This window comes from Stegodyphus dumicola, chromosome 5 (assembly GCF_044657685.1).
Source record: "Stegodyphus dumicola isolate Sdum_Otavi_A_Nest chromosome 5, ASM4465768v1".
Classification (NCBI taxonomy): Eukaryota; Metazoa; Arthropoda; class Arachnida; order Araneae; family Eresidae; genus Stegodyphus; species Stegodyphus dumicola.
In genome coordinates this window covers 190,011,187-190,036,016 of record NC_140772.1, presented here as the reverse complement: position 1 = coordinate 190,036,016, position 24,830 = coordinate 190,011,187, and the positions used below count along the sequence as shown (strand labels likewise).

Sequence of the window (24,830 nt, the reverse complement as noted above, 5' to 3'; positions counted from 1 at the left end):
AAAATTCATAAAAATCTCTTAGACTAGGATTTAAATTACTAATTTTGAAATTGAGGATTTACATTAAAGTTTGGCAGAGAAAGAGATGTTTACTAGAAATGAAGCATTGACACAGACAGCTTAACTAGCAGGCAACCAAATAAAGATTACATTATGCACTTTTTAATGAAACATTTCAAAAAAAAAAAAAAAAAAAAAAAAAAAAAAAAAAAAAAAACCACCCACCTCAAGAAAGCAGTTAACATCATTATTATAGATCAAAATTCTCATGTAACTGGATGGTGTTTTTATACATTATATTGTATATGTAAGCATTTTCTTAAATATGTAGCTTGCTTAAAAAAATAAATACAAGAAAATTCAATACCAAAATGTTTTGTCAGCATTTAGAGGCAGGAGAGCAACTTTATGTGACTTTGGGAAATGATTTTTATTTGCATTCTAGAAATCCATCAAAACTAATTCAACTTTAAACATTCTAGTATGAAGTTTGAATCAGAATAACTCTACTGTGTCCTTTTGTGAAAACTCAAGTGGAAAGTAGCATAAAAATAATTATAATAGAATGCAAAAAATAATACAAAAAAATCTAATTCTTCAAATTTATGCAAGATTTGGGAAAAGCCTGTTACTGAAATCAGAAATTCCCCTACAATTTTTTAAAAATAATTATGAAAATTTGTACATTCATAAAGTTACTGTTCTTTCAAGTTAAGACGCCAGCTTTAACTAAGTTATCGAAAATTACCTGCATTTATAATCTCCCACAATTATTTCTGCAACAGAAAATTTTTTAAAGATTTTATTTAAATTTTTACTAATATTTCAGATAAGCTATCTCATCAATTCTTTCTAAAAAAACAAACATCCTATTCCTCTAAATAAGACAATGGCAAAATAAGAAAAGTATCAAAGAGGAAGAGTACACAGAAGTATAAATATACGGTATGACTTACGGTGACACATACAATATGACTGATTGATTGTTACTGTAAATAACACAGCTTTACTATAAGGAGTTGCTATGATAGCTTGCTGCTACTATAGATCATAATGAAAGAGCTAATCATATAGATATTATTCAGTGGTGAGCAAGTGTTCCTTAACACATTTTTTGTTTGGAAGATGAGAACTAGATATATATCTCTACAGCGTATTAGAATATTTCTAGCACTTGTAAATAGTTACTGTTAATTTTTGTAATTGTAAATAGTTACTGTGAGTAATGAAGTCTTCTTTGTAATTCAGTCACTTTTTGTAGTTAAGTCTGGATTCTACATCAAAATTTAATTTTTACTTTTTTCAATTGATTAAATTTCAGGTTTGGTACAGATAAACCTTAGTTTCTTTTTTTTTTTTTTTTTTTTTTTGTACAGCTTGTTTTGAAAGCAAAAATTAGCCAGAAACAAAGAAAATCTAACAGAGTAAGTATCAGGATTTAAGCAAGATTCTATAAACACATGTGTAACATTATGACCATAAAAATAAATAAAAAAAAAAAAAAAAAAATAACACACACAGACACCCCCCCCCAAAAAAAACATTTTAAGTTAAATTTTTTCCACACTAATCATATATTTTATGTCCTTAGAAATAAAACAAATTATACATGATACAAATAAAAAAAACATTTCATAGTTATGGGGGAGGGGGAGGAGACTAAGCCATTTCATACTTGGGTAAGACCAATTTTTAAACAATTTAAAAACTATTAGAATTATATATCATGAATTAATATTCAATTATATAATGAAAATTATTATTCCATTCAATTAATGAAAAGTTTGTTTCATTTTCAACACATGAAATATTCTGATTTCATGAACAGAGAATTTATTGGGGTTAACTTACTTGACTAATAATTGTAGTGAAAACCATCTTTCTTAACCTTGATGTCAATTTTTCTCCAGCTACAGAAAACATGAATGTCTGCAAAAAAATAAGAGTTAAATTAAATTTACTTATGAAACAAAAATTATTAAAACAATGGACTTCTAGAGTTATATACGGCAAAATGCACTGGTACAGATTTAAAGGTTAAAAATAAGAGTTAAAAATAAGAACTAAAGATTTTATGAACTGTATTATCCAACTTGGTTTTGCGGTTAATACAAATTAACTTTGATTAGTTGAGCTATTCTCATTCTTTTCCAATCACAGGAATGATTATATTAGCCGTCTGAGTGGCACAACTTTTGGGATCTGTTTACGAAGATTCTGTATTTAAACAGCACTTATTAATGAAATTTGTATAATTATTTATTTTAGTCTCCATTTTCATAAGCTGCTATTTATTAAGATATTTATCCATTAAAAAAAGTAAAATTTTGTAAATTATAAACTAATATATACCAAGAGACAAAAAAAAAAAAAAAAAAAATCACGACTAGATAAACATGACCATGCCACTCAGAGGATTAACTACATGTTACTCAGGGGGTTACATAAAACTGAATTTCATGAATCAACTTGGAAAAGCATTGTCAAAAAGTGATTATTGTTTTAAATACCTTGTTGAAAGTTCTTTTCTTAATAGAAACTAAGCTGAAGGAAAAGATTTTCAATGGCCCTGAACATATAAAATTAGCACTGGATCAAAACTTCAAATTTGTTAAGAGTGAAGTTGAAAAGAGAACTTGGACTGCTTCTACAAATGTCATTAATAAATATGCAGATAATAATAATGAACTTAATTATGAAGGCATGCTCAAAAATTCAGATCTATACGCTACCCAGTATGAATAAAATTTCAGTTTTAAATTCATACCCAGACTTTGCCGATAAATATGATATAATAAGTGAAGAACAAGGAAAATATTTCTACCAAAATAGTTTAATAAACAGAAAAAAAAAAAATACAAAAGTTCATGAAATTTTAATATGATTCCAGATAGTGAGTAGATTTACTACTTTTACACCATGGGTTCTCATGCAGGGGAGAAATCTTTCCTAAGGAGAAGTTTCATAGCTTCAGAGGGAAAATCTTGTCAGCCTTACCATTTAGCTTTTCAGGACAATCTATTAACATAAGGTTTCTGTTCATTCTGCCTTTTTAATTTACAGCATTTTCCTGGATGATTGACTTATTAAAATCTTAGACTAGCAGCCTAACATGTGAATAAAATCTGAGTACAGCATTCCTGTTTTTGAACTATCGTAAGGCAAAATCATATTGTAAGAATACTGCATAGTACAGCTACTACATGTATTACAGACTATAAATATGTACATGTATCTGCTAAAAGCAATAAAAGATGTACAAGAGCCAGAGAAATATTTCTTGCTAAAATTTAAGTATTTAGCACTGGATTTCTCAACTTTTTGTATCCACTATTCAAATATCTCTATTAATGAACAAATAAATAAATAGACAAAACACAATCATCATTATCATTATAAGGGCACAGACCCGTTCCTCCTACCCAGCATAAGCTGGCCATATGATAAAAAAATGGGACTGGCCAGAAAAAAAAACAAATGCAAGAAAAAACAAAAAAGTCCAAAATCTGAGTCTCATTGCCAAATTCCATTCTATCTTTGTTCGTATTTATAATTTTCATTATTGTCTCTGTAAAACCTTTCAAATTTGAATAGTTCATTTTAAAATCTTGCTTAAAATTCTTTCTGTATTTCTCTCTTGCACTCCAGGTAAGCGTACATTCATTGATGAAGTGCCTGGCTTCCCCAAACTTGTCACATATTAAGCATTTACCATTATTCTGTAGCTGGAACCGATTAAAATAAGCCAGGAAACGCCCATAATTAGTCAGTACCTGATTTATATCAACATTATTTATATTTTTCATTAAATATATTATTTTATTTTTATATTTTTCATTAACTCTTTTTTTCTTATAAGACGAATCCCAGCTAAAATTCCATTCTGTATAAATCCAGTTTTCTATTTCAGCAATGGTCTTATTTCTTGAATCTTGGATATCAAAATTATCCATCCCATACCCAAGTGCCGCCATTTTAGCAAGGGTGTCTTTCCTTTCATTTCTGACAATTCCACTATGTCCTTTCACCCAGTGTAATTTAACAATACGTTTTCTTTCAAACAAGTCTTTTATTTTATTAATCAGTTGATTTTTATGACCTGGTTGGGTGAGTGCATATAGCACAGATAGGGCATCAGTATAATTAATAAAAAAATCAAACTGTTAATTTTTTTATTAATCCAATTCAAAGCCTCTATCAATGTGTATAGTTCTGCTTGATAAATCAAATTCATTGGTTTAAGTTTTATTCTCATATTGTCTATCTCCACTCCATGAAAATAAATTACCACAGCACTACCCACTCCCTCGTCAATTCCAGAACCATCTGTAAAAATGTCTATTTCGCCATCAGAAGGAATATCAAGATCATAAAGAAATACAAATTGTGTCATTGGGTGAATAATAGCTTCATTCTCTTGTTGAAAGGCCTTACTCATGAGTAATTTTTGTCCAGTTTCAGTATCTATAATAATTTTATTAGCTAATAGAAACTTTTTGTAGTATAATTTGTATAAAATCAAGAGGGGCAGAACACTCACAAGGATGCAGGCAACTTCAATCGAAATGGTTCTGAAGGCTCTTGTAATGGCAAGCAACCAGCCTCTCTGCAGGGTGTTCAATTTCATTCTAATCCTAAGTACCTCCTCTGCCCGGCAGCTCCAAAGACTCCATATAATATTTTAGGGATGACCACATTTCTAAATATCTCTCTCAGGGTGGAATTCTTTCTATTTAAAGTATCAGCACTAAAAATAATACTTACAAAAATTTTTATGTGTTATCTGTGATTCTATGTATTTGCTTAAAATGTTCCACAAAATTTAATTTGGTATCAATAATAATGCCTAGATATATCATATTTTCACCCAATTTGATATGATTACCTTTAAATTTCAATTGGGGAGTCTAGTCTTTCTCCCACCCTGAGGGAAAAAAGACACAAGTTTTTTTCATTATTAAAATATATTTTCTCTGTCACTCCATTCTTTCGAATCATTTTCTACTTTTTTAAGTACTTTCTCCATTTTTTTCCAAGAGAGTTTCTCTCCACCATAACCCATATATCGTCGGCAGAACATATAATCTCACAATTCAAAATACTGACTTTCTGCAGTAAATCATTAGCAATGAGGCCCCAGAACAGAGGAGCAATGCAAGAGCCTTGGGGGGCAGCCTTTGTAAATGTCAAAAACCAGGTTCAGATTATCAGATAGACCCTTAAAAACATCTTTCGCCTTTTAAAGTAACTTTTTATAATTTCATACATATTCTTAGTAATTCCAATATTCTTCAAGTGTCGCATCAGGGAGAGCCGCCTTGCATTATCGAAAGCACCCCTGGCATCAAATGAAACCAGAACCACATGCTTAGTCTTTCGTTTCTCTCTAATGCCAGATATGACTTTCCCTTTCTAAAACCAAATTGCCTTTCAGAAATAATATTAATCTTATTTAAAAATATTGCAGTCTATTAACTAAAAGTTTATCGTAAATCATTGCAAATGTTTTCAGTAGGCAAATTAGACGAAATCCTCCTTTATCCTTGGGAATCAAGATTAATTTTTCAATTTTCTATACATCAGGAAATACCCCCAACTTCTCCTCCAACAACAAGCCTCTATTATATAACACTATGAAAAAGGAAGGACAATCCTCAAACAAAATCTTGAACAATGTGGCCCTGATCAACTCAGGAGTAGACTTTATCCATAGACTTTTCATCACAATCAAAATTTCATTGTAAACAAAGTCTTTCTCCTTTTCATCCTGCTCCATAATAATTCCTTCTTCATTTATATCCTCATTAAAATCCTGAAGATATAAAATATCTTCAATAATTTGTTTGTAATTGTCCTCAATGGACATTGCAGACTGACCACTTATATACAGTCAAAAGTCGTTAATCCGGACTCATCGGGACTTTGGCGATTCCGGATTATCGATTTTTCCGAATTATAGATCATCAGTTTAAATCTGGTAAGATGGCATGCAGAAATTATAAAATTAAAAATATGAAACCGTAATTTATGAAATAAAGAACAATTATGATCTAAAGCGTATCAAAATTTACAAAAAAAAAAAAAAAAAAAAAAAAAAGGTTAATATTTATTTGTTTACTTTATTAAACATTTCTTTCAATGTAAGTTGTTTAAGTTGCTTTGTTTTTTATGTGATAATACTTTCTCTTTACTTCTATAAACAGACATAATATCTTGTTCAGTTACAAATTTCTGCTGTTCAAGTCCTATAATTGCTGTGTCGAGAATACCCACTAATTTGTCAATCGAAATTTTTTCGTTTTCAATAACCTGTGTGTCACTTTTTTCACTATCGGAAGCGAATTATAATGACGAGGAATTTGATTTAAATCGTATCAAAGACGGAGTACATCGAGATGAAATATTACATTTAGTAAGGAATTATAAGCCAAATAAAATAAAAACATCTGCTCTGAAGATAAGGATAGTGCTAACAGATCAACTTCCAATTCATTGCGTGCCACGGCTTTTCCCTCCCGGCCACCCCGCCGCAGAGCAGCGTGAAATTGATAAACAGATTTCGGAATGGTTAAATAAACAAAGGATATGTCTTTATCCATTTTTTGCAGCAATTCCACGTTTTATTTAATGGACTTCGAAACATACTTTCGCTTTGTAGATCTTTTACATATTAGTAAATATATATTGGAAATTATATTTGACGTAATGGAAAGTTCAAGTTTACTTTTATAAAATTGCTCTAACAGTCTGCAAAAAATAATAAAGCCAGATCCAATTCAAAGATTAAGGAACAACGCAATCTGCAACATTAACTGAATTAGATAATTTTAGCCTAGCTTATACCATCCGTTATACATTAAACGCGCATGTGCACACGCATATTCGCAGACGTGAAAGTCGTCAACGCGATGCATGCGCAGAAAGTTTGTAGCTTTGAGGTCCGGATTATAGACCATTCCAGATTATAGGTGTCCGAATTAACGACTTTTGACTGTAATCTTCTTATAATATTAAATGCAACTGTCTTATAATGACTATTTTGTAGAATTTTTGTAGTACAAATTTTAAAATGTTGCATTAAGCATAATAAATTAATGAAAATACAAATCAAATACATAAAAAAAAAGAGGAAAATTGAAAAAAAAATCTTACAAATTGACTTTCATTTACAAATTTTACAATGTAATAAAACAGCTAATTTATTCAAAAAGTCACTTATAATGTTTACAATATTATTTTCTAACACCCTTTTCCCCTCTTTACTTTTACTTCTGCTAAATTAAATCAGCATTCACTACATACTATCGGAAATTTGAAAAGAAAAATAGCTTACTTGTAGAAAACAAGCAATCCCAGCAGATACTGCCATGGCAAGAAATACGAGAGAATAATAAGATATATCATTCAGAATGGTTTCACTTTGTTCTGCCAGAATCTACATATAAAATACACATAAATTCAAAATTTTTACAAGTAGACATAAATATGATCAGACTATATATCAAACTACGTATTATAAAAATTTAAACTAAAAAGAAACAGTTGCAGTTAGAAAAGTAACTTTCTGAAAAAACATCATCTTTGTCAACGTAAAATTAAAATATAGACGCTCACATAATCTATACATCTTTTAGTTCAATAATCATGCTTTTTATTATTTTAAGAATGAACAGTTGTGAAAGAAAAAACAATTCTTATACAAAATATAATTACTTACATAACGAAGAATGTGTCACAATTTAGGATTGACAATTTCTATAACTACAATAATAATTTATATCAGAATACTTTGAGGCAAAATTTAATCATATGTCTTTCTGTTGTTGTTAAAAATTTTCAAAGCTATAAAATAAAAGAGAAAGTTCACAGAAGAATAAAGTGGAACAGATTTTTTTTTACTTCATCCAAAAGAATGTCTTCAAAAAATTATTTAAAACCAAAACTAATTTTCAAAAATTAATAATTCACCAACAAAATGGTAAGAGTGACTGCATAGATCTGAATAAAACGCCTTATCATTACTTAGCCTTCTAATATATTCCTTTGTATGCTCTGCATTCCTTATTGTGTTCAGAAAATTTCGAATGGGTTTTTAGAGGTCAACTTTAGTACATTATTTCACCTTTTGCTATGATTTTGTGAATTTTTGAAATGCTCTCAAAGACCTTTATGGTGAAATTTTGCTTTAAGGAACAAGGTAGTACACCGAACTGATAAGTTATGGAGATAATTAAGAATGATCACATTTTTGTTTACAAAAAACTGCTTGACAACAGTTACATTCTGTAAAAGAACTGTTTTTGGTTCTCAAGTTCAGTCACCGAATCAATAATAGCAGGCAATGATTGCATTTTATTGTGATTAGTTGAAAAAATCAATTTTTGAAGCTTCATAGATGCACTGCATATATCAGAAAACACATTTATATGATTAAATTCTCAGCTATTTATAATAAAGAAGCAATATAATTAGGGCGAAATGAATTCTACATGATTAGTTCAGAAATTATTTATGGAAAAGACATTAAATATGCAACTTTTTTCTATGAACCAAAATGATATTGTTTCTGTATGATTTGACAATATAGTCCTTCGGCACAAATTTCCTAAAATCTTTAAAGAAGGCTTTTTTATCACGCCCATAATAAAAATTAAATATTTGACAGGAAACTTAAAAAAATTATTATACTTACTCCAAGTATATCACCAAAAACTATGCCATAAACAGGTGTGAAAATTCCCATAATTAATGCAGCTATTGAACCAACTAATATGTATGGCCATTCAGGAGCACACATTTTAATAAGCCGAGTCTGAGATGGAGCTGCTTTTTCATCTTCTTCCTCCTCCTCCTAAGAAAGCAAATTTTATTTATTCTAATGTTCAAAATTAAAAATTTTGCAACATTTCAAATAAAATGATACCCTGAAACTTTTGAATAATAGGTATCAATAAAAACAAATAAATTAATTAAAATAGAAGTACAAAAATGTGTTCTTACATATTGGTTTAAAAATATGTTATTAACTATATGCAATCATTATAAAAAAACAACAACAAATAATAAAGAATTACTACATATATCACCAATTTTTAAGAATAGAATTTGCCCAAAAGATGCTTTTCATTCAAAAATGTCCTTCTGAGAACCATATCCATTCAACACAGTTTAATACTTAAAAAGCATATGTTAACGCGTTAAGCTTCAAGAAGAATATAAATAATTTACCTCTGAGGTAAAGCTAATGTTTATATTTTCTTTTAATAAAAAAGTAAAGGGATAAATTACAATGTATCTCTTATTCTTTCATTTTACATTTAAAAAAAAAGTTCCTCTTACAATTTTAGCTCAATGATACACTGAGCATCTAATTATATTTACAAAGAATACCTTCATCACATCAAGCTCTTGTGTATGAGGCTGTCCAGCAACTCTTTTTTTATCCTTCGCAAAACACCTTAAAAAATATGGCTATCTCATATATGGAGGTATCGTGTACTTAGGTCAGTAATAACATAAATGAAAATAGTAAAGATGCAAATCCATAGCCACAAATGTGAGAATACAACATTTATCATATTTTTTGTACCACACACTAGTTGATATTTAATAGTGTTTTCAGAGTTTCATAATTAAGTTTCAAGGAATTCCTCTGGATTTGAAAAATCACTGCATTCAATCATTAATCAGTTATTTTAAAATTAGAGATTTGTAAGTTATATTTTCATGAATATAATTTTAGTAATTTTTCATTAAAAATATTGTCAGAATTCTTAGCTGTTAAGCTACTAATTAATGTTTGAGACAAATACATACTTAAAAACAGAAGATTAAGTTAGTCAAGTCTGAACCCAAATTATGTTAGCTGAAATAATTAATGGATGATAAAAACTGAATTAGCTTTTATTAAAAAATAGATTGACTAGATAAGTTATTAAGTTTTAAAAAATATATATATATATTTGAAGCAAACAAAAAATGCCTTGCATTCCAAATAAATGATACTTTTGACTTAAATAATATCAGAAATGTACCTTCCCACTATTATATGTATATATTAACACAAAAACCCTTTTCATTTGACATGTTTGCTAGCAGAATTTTAACTATGTTGATAATTTAAAAAAAATATTGATAAAAATAGCTTATCTTCATTTAAACACTGTAATTTACCTTCATTTAACATAATAATTTTCAACCCAGTTGAAAATCACTCATTCAATCATTAATCAGTTATTTTAAAATTAGAGATTTGTAAAAGTTACATTTTTATAACTATAATTTTAGTAATTTTTCATTAAAAATATTCAGTCAGAATTCTTAGCTGTTAACTTTATAATATGAGAGTAAGAATAAGCCTTTCTTATTTTCTGAAATGATCTCCCCCTCCAATTACCTTGGTAAATGTTGGATAACTTAAGATAAACATTACAACTTTTAAATGAAGTAAATAAATGAACAAAAAATATCTCCATTTTTATTTATTAGATATCAGACTTAGGATTAAAATTAATTTATATTTTCTTGCAAGATAACACTAATTACAAAATTACACATTGGGAATAAATTTTTAGAATTAAAAAATATTTTTATAAAATATATAAATTTATGTATATTTTAAATTACCAAGAATGACATAAAATGCAAGCATTTTGTTTTTCTGCTCATTAAGTGCAAATATCTATAAAAAATTCACTGTTGAAAACTGAAATTTACCATAGCAGCTTTTTTACTTCGATGACTGGCAGCTGAAAATGTACGTCTAGCATTTCGTGGAAGAGTATCCTCTGAATTGTAAGACGCAGAGCTGAGAATACTCATTTGACGTTCAAGCATTGGTAAATCTTCATCTAAAATATCATCTTCCTCTTCATCCTCCTCTTCTTCAGCACTTTTAGTCTGGATACAGATAAAAAATAGCGCATTAACAATCTTATTTGAAATAAATAACTACAAAGCAGTAAATCAAATAATAAATAACAAGGATGATTATGCTAATAGAGCTATTTTAACTACCTGAGTCATGACTAGTTCATAATAAACCCCTTTCTTTTCCATAAGTTCATCATGAGTCCCCACTTCAGCAATTACCCCATTTGATAATGCAATGATTTTGTCAGCAGTTCGAATAGTAGACAATCGATGGGCAACTATGATAGTTGTTCGACCTTGCCTTGCCTAGATAAGATAAAATATAAACTTATTATGTAGACTTAGTTGAAGCAGGTACAATGGAATTATCATTTCTCAATTTTTTGAAGTATTTTTCTGTTCTACTTTACCACTGGCTGATTTTTTTCAATCTGATGCAATATCAAACTCTTTAAGTCAGCAAATATTTTGTTACAGTAACTTTATGAAAAAATATCTGTAATAAAATATAGCAAATTGACAGGAAAAGTATTTAAATGAGTCAAATTTTTTCAAAATAAAATTAACTAAGAAGAAAAATGGTAATCCCATCAATGGTAAAATATGGCTACCATTGAATCACAAAGATTGGCAAAGATTCCGCCAAAGCTGCACCAATTGTTCTTGCAGAATTCTAAAGGAAAAATATGCCTTTTCATTCCAAAAAAAAAAAAAAAAAGCCTTTAACCTGCTTAATTTTTGTGCTTTGTAAAGAAATTTTCAATTTTCATTAATTTTTACTACTTTGTTAAGCCCTTCAAATTTATCAGAAGTTAGAATGCTATGAATACCTTCCCACAGGTATTTGTTTCAATCTATTGCAGTTTTGTTGCCCATATTGGACTGATTATATTGTGTGAAACAGATGGCTATTGTTTTGGCTATTTTATGTTTCACTTTGGCATGTTTCTCTTTGCTCTTAAAAAATGGAAACCAAATCAGTCTTTCTTTTAAGTAATGATCATGCATTATCAGTATTATGATTATATAATATAAAAATAATAAATACATCAAGGAAGAGATGGGCATACATGATTGTACATGTACTGCACCTTTTCACATAATTTAATGGAAGCAGAACTTTATCAACATCTCTGAGGTTATATAAATTAAAGTTTATTTAAAAATTAATCTAATTATATTTCCATTCAAATTTTATAAACAACAACAATTATTAACTAAGACAGCATAATGTAACTATTATGATACAAATGAGAACAGACCTGATCAAGAGCTGATTGTACTATCGCTTCACTTTCAGTGTCTAAAGCTGATGTTGCTTCATCTAAAAGTAGAATCTTCGGATTTTTTATTAAAGCTCTTGCAATAGCAATTCTTTGCTTTTGGCCACCACTTAACTGAGTTCCACGTTCACCAACAAGAGTATTATATTTCTATAGAAAGGAATAAATACAACTTTTTTAAACTATATTAGACTAGGTTCATAGATGGTTAATTGGAATCTAAGTGTAAGGAGTTATAGCAACAGATAGTAACATATTTGGAATTTAAATTAGGTTCTATTTTTTTTCGATAATTTTATTATCCACCTAGAAATCTTACAATAAAATAAAATAATAATAATAATAATAATAATAATAATAATAATAAAAACACTCTCTAGAATACATTAAAATGTTTAAGTTTAATCTAAAGTTCCATACAGATAAATTGATTTGCATTGACAGAAAATTATTTTTTCTGTTTTACAGCAAAATATAAATTATGACATTAATGTTCCCATTAAAGCTGTTTTTTCCCCCCACCAGCAATATACTATTTCAGAGTATTAATAAAAAAAAAGTGAGAAGTGCACATATAAACTGATTGCAAGATTTCTGGATTAAAAAAAAATTTAAATCATCATTAAAAATACTGCCTATAAAAGTAATACTTTTATGTTTTCTTCTTTTCATAATTATTATTATTGATTAAGAAATGTGAAAAATATGCATCAAAGATAAATTAAATTCTGCTGTTATGGATGGTAAACAATGCAGCATCTAGCAATTTAAAAATATTTTCCAAATTAATGAAAATATTTATAAAAAAATTGCAAACTTTGAACTTTAAATATTTTCACACTCCAGAGAGGCTAAATTGAGCAAAAACTGTGATTTCTAAAAGCTTAGTAGTATTAATTTGCTTTGTATTTGTAATTTAAGAATTTTAAAATGCATTAAGTTAATAAAAAAATCTGCCTAAATTTTTAATTTTATGAAAAAGCCTTTTTATATGCATTAACATAAACTCTAACCTAAAGCAATAACCTTTTTACAACTTTCAAAATGTGCATGTAAAGCATATTTTTTTAATTAACTGTTTGTTAACTTTTAATTTATCATTAGCTGTCATCAATTTAACTAACTTAAAATCCATATATAAATTGAACATATATATATTTAAAATTAATAATTAAAAATACTTCATGTAAATTACATGCATATTTAATAAGGAATTTTCATTTTACTTTTTAAGCAGAAACATCAATAAATCTACTAATATATCATTAAAACAAATAATCATACAGGAAATGAGAATCCATAAATCATACATCATGACATTTAGAGGTTCTAATTTTCACAAGGAAATGAAATTTACAAACAAAAAAAAAAAATTTAAATTTTAGATACACGAGAATGCACATATCATCATAAAAATTACTAGCATCATTTTTTTTTAAATATTAGGAAAAATTCTTTTGGAAGCTGCATTTGAATGAGGTATTACAAAAGCAGGAAGCATTACATTAGGCAATACTTTATACTTAATGCACCCATTCACATCTTTCAATTTTAAAATTTCTCCGCATGCTGTATCAATACACAAATCTGAAGCTTTTAAATTATCTACTTGAAACCTAATGTATACCCGAGCAAGATATTTTTCATCAATAATGGATGGTAAGGTATTTACCAAGAAATGAACCGATGAAAATGAAACTTTAGTTCTCAAGTTAATGTCAGCAACTTCAGCATGTTTTACGAATGGATCATTCAGAAGAAATGTGTCTGTTATGCATGTTACAAAACATGATGCCTGAACACGCAGTTGGAAAAAAAAAAGCAGCACTGAATTGAAAAATAATTTCATTTCACTTTCACTCAACTTGGTATTTTTAAATATAATCTTGTTTCTGCACCAATCACACAATTTTTATTTCCTTTCTGTTTATTACACTGTTGAAGTGAAACAGATATCAAAGTGACATTTGCACTTTCTTTTAAAAAATTACTGATGGTTTTAGGAATCTAACAAATAAATTCATTAAAAGTTCAAGTTCTTTTCTCAATTTATGTATATAAGAAGTTTATTGTTGCAAATTAATATTTACTGTTATAAGCAAAGTATTCTTCAAAAATAATAAATACAATTTTGTGGTAGATGACTGTCATGTTTTCTTAATCTTGTGCAATCTCTTTCCTTATAATTCTAATTGTTATCTGGTTGACCATCAAAAAAATTAACCAGGGCATTCCCCTGTTCCAAAATCCTTTTAATAAAAGAGGAAGCATTTGACTGTGATTTTCCAAAATTTTATGAGATTTTTGCATTTTGTCTCAAAATTTGTAGGGGAAGTTTGAATCTGTTCTTACATTATGAACCTTTCTTTAAATATATATATATATATATATATATATCTGTTAACAGCATTTCTAAGCTTATTAATTTTTTCAGTAGCCTTTTTTTTCCTTTGGTAGCTTATGTGCTGGAGGTGGCATGGACAACTTTGGATGATTATAGCTGGTTGATGCCATTTTGATAAATGATGCTACATTTTAAATATTCCCAACACATTACTAGTATTGTCTGAAGAAAATGATAAATAATTTTTCCATTCTAAACCTTTGCTTATAAAGTATTCATTTATGCAATTAAAAATGCCCTCTGATGTTATTCTTGCATTCTAAAATAGAAATCAATGAATTATCACTTTCTTTCCTTTGCTATAATATGTCATAATCAAAGGGTACAGTTTATTATCCCCCCATTGTTACCATTAATGGCATCGGTAGAGCAAATCACGTATTGTTCCCTACTTTTACAATAACAGCAAATGTACTTTTTTCAAGTGTTTGTATAACTCAAGCCCTTTTGGTAAATCTGCAGCTAAATTTTTTTGCCACAGCAGAATCCAGAAATGTTGCATTGACGAGTAATTTTGAATCATCCGAAACTGAAATCAGCAGAACATGTTCAATTAAAAATTGAACAAAACAGCATTCATCTTTTATTGCATCTTATCCGTAATTTTCACTGAAGGAATTTTTTATTCATTTAGATTTTACAGAAAAATTTCTTTATGCTTTGAGAACACACAGTTCCTCATTTACAGTCATCTTTTCCACCATGCACAGCTCAGAAGTCTTTGCTGCATACACTGTAATACGCATGATTCATGGGAATTTCAGATTCTTGAATGGATGGAAATTCTGTAAAATATGAATCTTTAAATTTCTAGCTTCTTAATTTAAGGCAGAATAATTCAACCAAAAAACTTTCAGCTGAATCACCATTCACAAGATACATGTACTATGCTCTCACTGTAATCTAAACTAATGGAGCTGAAGTCCTTCCCTGAACAAAGATTAATGGTCTGAGTTTACTGATCTACGATTGGCTACTCTTCAAAACTAACAATGCACTCAACATGGGATACATGATATCATCAGCATTCAGCCAGTCATCAGATGAAATGTTTACGTTTTGTGTATTATTTCCCTTCCTCTCTTTCTATGTAAAATCCATAGTTTCTACCAATCGCTTGTAGTTTTCCAAGAATTTCTGTAGAGATTACAGTAAATTCACAGTACAGTACAAAGTCTGGACACCCATTATCCGGAATGATCTATAATCCGGACCTCAAAACCACAAACATTTTTTTTGTATGCTTTACGCATGTGTGTAATGCGCCTCTGATGTTACGCATGCACGTTTAGCACAAAAACAAAGAAACTTAAACAACTTACATTGAAAGAAATGTTTAATAAAGTAAACAAATAAATATTAAACTTTTTTTTGTAAATTTAGATCATAATTACTCTTTATTTCATAAATTACGGTTTCATATTTTTAATTGTATAATGTCTGCATGCCATCTTACCAGATTTAAATTGATGGTCTATAATCCGGAAAAACCCTTAATCCGGAATCGCCGAAGTCCCGACGAGTCCGGATTACGTACTTTGTACTGTATTTGGAACCTATGCATTAACACTAGCCCCTTTTAACATACTGATGTGTTTGCCAAGAAGTATTTTTAGTTATGAAATGATCCACTTTTTAACACTGTTTCAAAATGTATGAATTAAAGATGAAAATTTTAAAAATTACAGCAGTTTGGATGAGAATACAATAAAAAATTTTTAAAATTGATTTTACTTGCTTGTTGTTTTTCTTTATTTTGGGGGGGGGGAACATAGCTTTAAGTTATTCGAAATTTACAACATTGTTCAAGGGAACTTCTAAGGATAAAGTAATGAATAACACTTAAGCTGACTGGCAAATTGCTAAAAAAAAAAAAAAAAAAAAAAAAAAAAAAAAAAAAAAAAAAAAAAAAAGAGGGGGGGGGGACAGTTGAAAGCCAATTGCCTTTTGTTGATTCAGAAAAAAAAGAAAATATTGGAAACAGTTTCATCAGGTTTTCCTTGAAAATCATTAATGGACAAGAGATTTCATTTGGCTATTATTGAGGCATTTGATTTGTCTTTGCAATGTTATAATACAGTAACCTGGCTTAGGGTATCATAATTACATCATTCCTCCCCCCTCCTTTTTTAAGGAATGTTGTTTATTCATTCCCTACAGCAAAATTAGACATAGCATATTTAAAGTGGAGGCACAGCATATTTATAGTGGAGGGAGAAAAGTAAAGATAGTCGCACACAATCAGAAAAAACAAATAGAATGTTATAAGAAAATAATAATGAATAAATTCAGAAAGTTTTATATCCCACAGAATTCTAATTATATTAATCTGAAAACATTACTGTGTTCTTACCAAAGGTAATGCATCAATGAAACTGTGAACATTAGCAAGTTTGGCAGCTTTCTCCACATCTTCTTGAGTAGCTCCTGACTTTCCATAACAAATGTTTTCGGCAATAGTAGTTGAAAACAAAACTGGCTCTTGACCAACAAGGCCTATATTATCTCTAAGCCATCCAACATTTAAATCCCGTACATCAACACCATCAATTTCCACCTAAATAAAAAAGGAACGTTAAATGATTTGTTCTTTAAAAAATAAAAGTTTTTAACAGCAAGTATTTTGACAATAAACTATATACTTACACTTCCTCTATCTGCATCATAAAACCTTTGAATAAGTTGTACAATAGTACTCTTTCCACAACCACTTGGTCCTACTAATGCAACAGTTTCACCAGACTTGATTTTTAAGGAAAAACCTCTTAAAATCTAAAATAAAAAATAATAATAATAATAAAAAAAGATAAGATGAAATATACTTATAAGAAAACAGTATTTTTTAATATAGAAGTGCGATTATTTTACAAGCATTTTCTTTAAAATAGATAAAATTGAAAAGTACTCACAGGAACATCTGGACGGGCTGGATAATTAAAATGTACATCTTTTAAAGTAATATTTCCTTCAAGATACTGAAGTACTTTACCACTTTCAGAGCTGCTGTCTATTGGTGGTTTCTAACCGAATGAATAAATAAATGTAATCAATGTGACAACAACACTTTTATTTATTCTAAAAATGTAAATTTTACTGTAATCTGGTAATATGAATTTCAGTTGAATTACCAGATAACAAATATGAATATTAAATTATAAAATGAACAATACTTCAGCTTCAGAATTAAGCACTAACATAAAACTAGGTTTTCTAGTTAAATAGTATAGGAAATCAATACAAATAGCACAAACGCACAGAAAAAGTCCAAAAGGAAAATCATGACCATGGCAGTATTATAAATAACGTCTATGGCGAGCTCAAAATTAAAATTGATTTGACAGCAACTTTACAAAAGTGAAAAAGGCTAAATTTTAAATGACTAAAGTATATATGGCTACCACAACTTCTATCCCCAAATTTTTATTTTCCTATATATATTGAATATAATATATATATATATATTGAAAGTTTATGATAATAACTTTCCATCATTCACTAATTAAAAAAATTAAATTTTATTTTCTTCCTTTCTTTCCTTTATTTATATACACACACACAAGGCTCGGTTAAGATGCAACCCAGTTTATGGGAAATTAACAGTACTTAATTATGTTAGTACATAAATTTGAACACAAGCTTATTATAAGATATATTTTCAGAAGTATTTTTTATTTATTCCTATCAATATTTCTTCTATAACATAATCTTGTTCTATAACTGCCAAGTTTAAAAGATAAGTAGCTTCAACTATTTTCGTAAAGATTTGAAATTCAGAAATATTTAAGTGTAATTTTATTTTTAAATTTTTAATTATATTCAGCTTAGAAAAATTATATTCAATTTGAGTTTTAAATATTAATGCCAAACAATTTATGATTAAACAGCCTTCTGGATTTTTAATACTGAACATTTGGAACATATCATGTACTGTTTTAAGATACATCTGCAAACCAGGTTTAACAAATTATGAAAATAACTTCAATTGCAGTTATGTCATATGATACTATTTATTACAGTTAAAAAAAAGCCGCAATAAATGTTCTTATTTAGCTTTTTCCACTTTATAAAACATAAACCAAATTTATTATACAGGGTGTTTCATATTGAATAGGACAAAAAGAATAGCATAGTACAAATTCTATAACTGATTTGTTAAGCCAAAACAAATTAATTCTGAAATTACAAATATACAAATTTCACGTGGCAAAAGCAAATAATCATCTGGTTATGAAATCACTGCTAGAGACACTGTTAATCAAAATGGTGCCATCCATGCAGGAGAAATCACACTATGTTTTGGAATATGCCAAAATATTATTGTTTATCATCATTTAAAGATATTGTCACATGAAATTTGGTAATGAACCACTGCATCATCACAACATTGAAAGGTGGGTGAAGCAGTTTCAGAATGTGGGCTCAGCAGCCAAAACCAAATTTGTCAAAAAATTCTTGAAATATTTTTATGAAATCCCATAAAATCAATGCATTGTGTGAGTTTTGAACTCAACGTGTCTTATGTAATGGTGTGGCATGTATTAAGGAAATGTCTACTATTCTGGCCATGATCCTTCAGATGGTGCAGGCATTAAAAACCTTCCGAGAAAGCACTGCATAAAGTTTTCTGTGCGAATTTGCAAGATAAGCTGCAGGTACATGATTTCATGAACTGACTTGTGTTTACAGATGAAGCCACTTTCATGTTTCTGGTGAAGTTAATTACTAAGACTTATGGTTTTGAGGTTCGGAAAATTTACACGGTGTAACTGCTTTATTGGCATAAGCATGATTCTCCAGCGCTGAATGATTTCTGTGCCATTTCCAACAGTTGTGTTTTTGGTTCTTTTTTCTTCATGCAAAAATTGATAAATGGGTGCATTTATTAAGGTATGCTATCAGAGTGCCTGTTCCGTCAGTTGGAGAAAACAGCTCACGGTTTCATTCTGTAGCAAGACGGTACTCCACCACATTGGCATAGTATTGTATGCGAGTACCTGATGAACAGTCTACCCCATCACTGGATTAGTCATGCTGAGTCAAATGATATACTACTACTTTGTTAGCAGCTGAGATTTCCAGATCTAACCCTTTGTGATTTATTCCTATGGGGACAAAGTCTTTATGGAAGTTTTGATACAAAGTTAAAGACAAAGTTTTGATGCTTCCATTTTCACCAGGACTTACAGCAACTGAAGTAGTGTATAACTGAAGTGCTCAAATCATTAACAAAGGATATTCTATCATAAGCATGGAAGGAACTGGAATCCTGCAAAGATGTTACCGTGCCACTGGACAGGCACACATAGAACATCTGTAGAAACTTGGATACCTATAGTTTTACTGCAAATTTCATTTTTCAAAATAAAGTAATTACCGCATTCACAGGTATGCTTTCTTTTTATCCCATTCAACATAAAACAGCCTGTATTAATAACATATTTCTAAAATATAATTTTTAAATCTGAAAAATATTTTCAGAAATATATCAAAATAATTTTAAAGCTAATTTTAATAATTAGAAATAACTTCATAAAAAACAGGCTAACATTTGAGAGCTTTTCAGCTTAATTGAAAAAATTAATTAAAAACATATTTTATGCCAGTGTTTCTCAAATTGTGCTTTGCAACTCTGAATGGAGTCATGAAAATTTAATTCTGCTATGAGTTTAAAGAAGCATTAGTCACAATCCCTTCTTTACCTTTAATTTATTACATGTTCTGTACAGTGCAATTATGAAATCAATGACACAAACAGCAGTGCTACAAAATCTCTTCAAGCATGATCTAGTAATCAGAAACAGGACTCTAAGAAAAGAAAATATGATGAGACATTTCTCCAATTTAGCTTTGCTTTCAACTAATGTAATGGTAATAAACAACCTCTTTGCTTAACTTGTACTGACATTTTGGCTGTGCAGATTATGAAACCATAAAACTAAAAAGGCATCTTGAATCCAAGCATTATTCAAAAAATAATGATCAGTAAAATGAAAGAATATTTCAAACAATTTTTTAATTTTTCAAATAAAGAAAAACAATATTATGAGAAATTTATAGCTGTTATGGAAAAATATTTACTTGGGATATATGAAGTTTCATGTTTGATTGCTAAAAATAATTAAAAAAAAAAACATGTACCACAGGAGAGATCTTGTCTTACTTGCTGCTATTAAAATGGTAGAAATACTTCACAGAAGTAAAGATGGTGATAAAATATAGAAAAGCTAATTACAAAAAAAAAAAAAAAAAAAAAAAAAAAAAAAATTATAATTTATACGGATGAAATAACCGAAATTGCAAAACTACAACAGCTATTAGTATATGTCATATATTTATAAAGAAAACATAGGTGAAGAACTCTTATTCTGTTATCTTTTGGAAGAACATATAGCAAAAGACATACATATTAAAGTTGATGAATATTTTGTAAAACAGAAGCTTTGAAATGGAAAATTTGTTTATGCACAGATGGTACAAAAATGATGACAGGAAAAAATATTGGCTTTAAATCATTCATTAAAGCTGTTGATGATGATCACGTAACTTTTACACACTGCCTGTACCATCAACACCTCTTGTAGCAAAAACATGACCAATGGAATCGAATGAAGAGTTTCAGGTTGCAGTCAAAATCATAAGCCTTATTAAAAGTTGTGCCCTTAATAGTCAGTTATTTTCAAATCTCTCTAAAAACATGGACTTGAAATACAAAAATTTATTATTACACACAGAAGTAAAATGGAGGTAAAGAGGAAGAAACTTAAGAAGATTATTATTAATTAAAAGATGAAATTATTAAATTTGTAAACTTATAAAAATCTGACCTTGCTGTTCTTTCTCAGAATGACTTACAGCTATCAAAGTTGTGTCATTTATCAGATATTTTTGAGAAATTAAATGATCTCAACTTGTTTCTTTGAGGAAAAAATAAAAATAAATTTACTTCAAATGATAAAATTGGAGGTTTTATTAAAAAGATCAACATTTAGGACACTAGGGTGAAAATTATTTATTCTTAAAGTTTTTGACTATTCAACTATTGAAAATTTTATAATTAAAAAGAAAACTGTAAAACTTTAATTTCACAAATCTTTACAGATCACTTAAAAATTCTACAAACAGTTTTACAAATACTTTACATCCAATTTTGGTTAAAAAAGTTATCTTGGATTCAAAAACCATTTTTGATTGACATCAACGAGATTCATCCCTTGCCACATAAAGGCTAAGGAAATCTGCTGAATTATTGAATAACTCAAAATTTGAATTTTCGCAAAAATCTATGACTGCATTTTGGATCAGAATGTGATTGGATTGTGAATTTCCCATACTTTTTTAAACTGCGTTAAATGTTCTGCCACTCAGCACCACATCCTTATATTAAATTTTTTTTTCTACTTATTAAACCAAAATCATTTTCAACTCTGAAAAAACAATGAAGATGCTTTACATCCAGCAGTGTCAAATATTGTACCAAGGTTTACTTTGTCATGCAGCAAAAAACAAGCACACCAATCTCCTTAAAATCTGATTTTGTTCACTAATTTTTGTATACTTGAAACAAATTCTGCAACTACTTGTTTTCATATATGCATTATTTATAACAGAAATAAATCATTTACATGAAAATATTAATTTTTAGCATCTTTTTTTTATATTCAGTATCAAGGATTATGAAGACATTTCTATTATAAAAATGGACCACGAATGAAAAAAGAAGTACCGTTTTATACAAATTCTTCTCACCAAACACTTTTTTCCCTCGAAAAATATAGATGTTATGAAATTTAGCATGTACAAGGGTAGTCTCTTAAATTAAATCTTTACAGTCTAACCAATAATTAAAGTAATAGTATTCAAAAAGGAAATTTTGCAACTCACTCTTTCAATAATTGAAAAAACTTTACTAGCTGCTCCTCGAGCAAGGGCAAATGCTTCAAAATATGGAGCAGTTTGTCCAACACCCATGGCTCCAAGCATGACATTGAAAAAAACCTAAAAGAGTAAAATCAAGAACAATAAACTAGGCATTTTACAATAAATACAGAGAAATAAGATAAAAAATATACTTTAAACAGCAGACATTAGATTAATCTTTACGAAGGAGTATATGTCGAAACATAGCACAGAAAACAACGTAAAGGAAAAGCAATATCATAACATTGTAGGAGAAAAGTATACAAGGTAGACATTCTAAAACATCACCATTAAAAACAAAATGGTTAAATAAACACCTTGGTTTTAAAACAATGTCATATTATGGTAAAAAAATCAAGCAACTACAAATCATTGCATTACACTAAAATCATACACATATATTTTCAAACTTCAAAGGTTATAAATGTAGGTTTTTCACTACTAATCAACTTTATAAAAGAAATAAATTAACTAAAGACCTTTAATAATTAACTACATAAGTTAAAAATTCTATTAACAGCTATACAAAGCTTTATCAATACAAAACTTAAGAATTTTTACCCAATTTTTATTTTTTAATGCTTCAAATGTCCTTCTTGCTTTTTCTGTACAAATATATTAGTTAATTCAAAAATATGAAGTAGCTTGCATTTAAAATTTAGTCTGAAAACACACATCTGTTTATGTTATTATCTAATGATTTGCAGATACTTTATTTCTTACCACAATAATTTTTATGATGATGTTTTAAAACAATGAAGCTTTGAAAATGCTTTATTTTCTATGATGATGTTTTAAACCATGATGATTTAGAGCTGCAGTGTTTCCTACTTGCTTTCTTTTCTCCCACAATGTTCTGTACAAAGATGTTTTCTCTTTGTGTTGTTTAATGTGCAATGTTTTTGCCTGTAACCTATAAAAGGGATATTAGTTTTAAATAGAAAATGAAATATTTACAATAACTAGAGTGCTTGGTTTGTACTCTGGAACTTCTTGATCTTTTCCATCAACAATAAGTTTTACACCATACCAAAAAGCTAATGCATAACCAGCATAAATACAGAACCAAATAAGACCAGCACCAATACTTGTGAGGAGCCCTCGCTTGATACCCTTTTTGCTGGCAGGAATTAGGCAGTTGTTATACCTGTAAATAAAAATTGATTACATGTATAAGCTTTAAGCTAACAAGAAAAATAGCAATTATGTTCGTATAAAAATTATTCATTCTGTGATAAACATTAAAAATTATTTCAGTAGTTTTTGTAAGATTCATCCCATTGTAAATAATCTCCCTAAGCTCATAAATTTTCTTTCTGCTCATGTTAGAAATAACAGATTACAAATTCAAAAAACGGGAAAATTTTGCTTCTTTAGAAACTTGCTGTTCTGAATATATATCTTCTGTTCTTAATTAGTTAAATAATTTCTGATATACCTTGAAAAATCAGCTAAAGACCAAAAATATGGTAATTTGCCTTTAGAACTTCTAATACAACCAAAACAGCATGTACAAAGTGGTGACATAGCTTATTCAAACTTACAATTATCAATATGGTTATCTGAAGAATTGTCATATGCATGGTTGCCACAGTTTGGAGATTTCTACCAAGGTGGTTATGATAATACCAAAGTACTGATAGTTTAATATAGATCAGTTTACTTTATATTTTACATTTTTTACTGTTATTTTTAGCCTATTTATTTTTTATCAGTATTTAAATTTGAAATGAAAATTGAATACGTATTCATAAATGTTCATTTACATTTATGTTGTTAACATTTAAAATAGCAATGATAGTGTATATGAAAAGAAAAATTCTGATTTTTTTTCCTTTAAAAGTTTGAAAAAAGTCTAACCTTTCAATTTCTTTCTTTTCTCCACCAAAAGCAGCGACAGTGCGAATTGATGATAAAACTTCCTCAGCAACTGCTCCAGCAGCCCCATATGCTTGAAGTTCATCACCAGAGACAGCTGCTTGAATCTTGAAGAAAAATTTCCAATAACATTATTAAAAGCTACAACTATAAATTATTACAAATAAAAACTATAAATTTAATTAATGCCTGTCCATTTACAGTAAATATATAATATTCACCCATAACAGTTTCCATTTTTCTTAGCTTTAATCTTTTAAACTTTTGTTACATAACATTTTAAAAACTAGAATTAAATATACACAAGTATACCGTCAATACAACATCAAAAATCAGAAATTCTGCATATTTTGCTATCTCTATTTATATGCATTTATATGACTTTGCACTTTTTCACATTTCATATTAACAAAGTAGGTCTTGCAAACTTTGAATTGCAGACAAACATGAAAACATAAGACTAGTTTATTACAGCT

At 28.6% G+C, this 24,830-nt stretch overlaps 1 protein-coding gene across 5 annotated transcripts in view; it reads right to left on the bottom strand.

The window, feature by feature from the left end:
* Positions 1 to 24,830, bottom strand: part of LOC118199399 (ATP-dependent translocase ABCB1-like) — a 196,362-nt gene that overhangs the window by 24,661 nt on the left and 146,871 nt on the right. For all 5 annotated transcript variants that reach the window (XM_035371252.2, XM_035371253.2, XM_035371256.2 and 2 more), the window contains 12 exons: positions 24,337 to 24,461; positions 23,434 to 23,623; positions 22,441 to 22,554; positions 17,469 to 17,579; positions 17,206 to 17,331; positions 16,913 to 17,116; positions 12,135 to 12,305; positions 11,017 to 11,178; positions 10,717 to 10,899; positions 8,693 to 8,851; positions 7,334 to 7,435; positions 1,852 to 1,929 (listed from right to left, as the gene is read on the bottom strand). In XM_035371252.2, the coding sequence (XP_035227143.1) occupies positions 1,852 to 1,929; positions 7,334 to 7,435; positions 8,693 to 8,851; positions 10,717 to 10,899; positions 11,017 to 11,178; positions 12,135 to 12,305; positions 16,913 to 17,116; positions 17,206 to 17,331; positions 17,469 to 17,579; positions 22,441 to 22,554; positions 23,434 to 23,623; positions 24,337 to 24,461 (1,725 nt within the window). The remainder of the gene's footprint in view (positions 1 to 1,851; positions 1,930 to 7,333; positions 7,436 to 8,692; positions 8,852 to 10,716; positions 10,900 to 11,016; positions 11,179 to 12,134; positions 12,306 to 16,912; positions 17,117 to 17,205; positions 17,332 to 17,468; positions 17,580 to 22,440; positions 22,555 to 23,433; positions 23,624 to 24,336; positions 24,462 to 24,830) is intronic.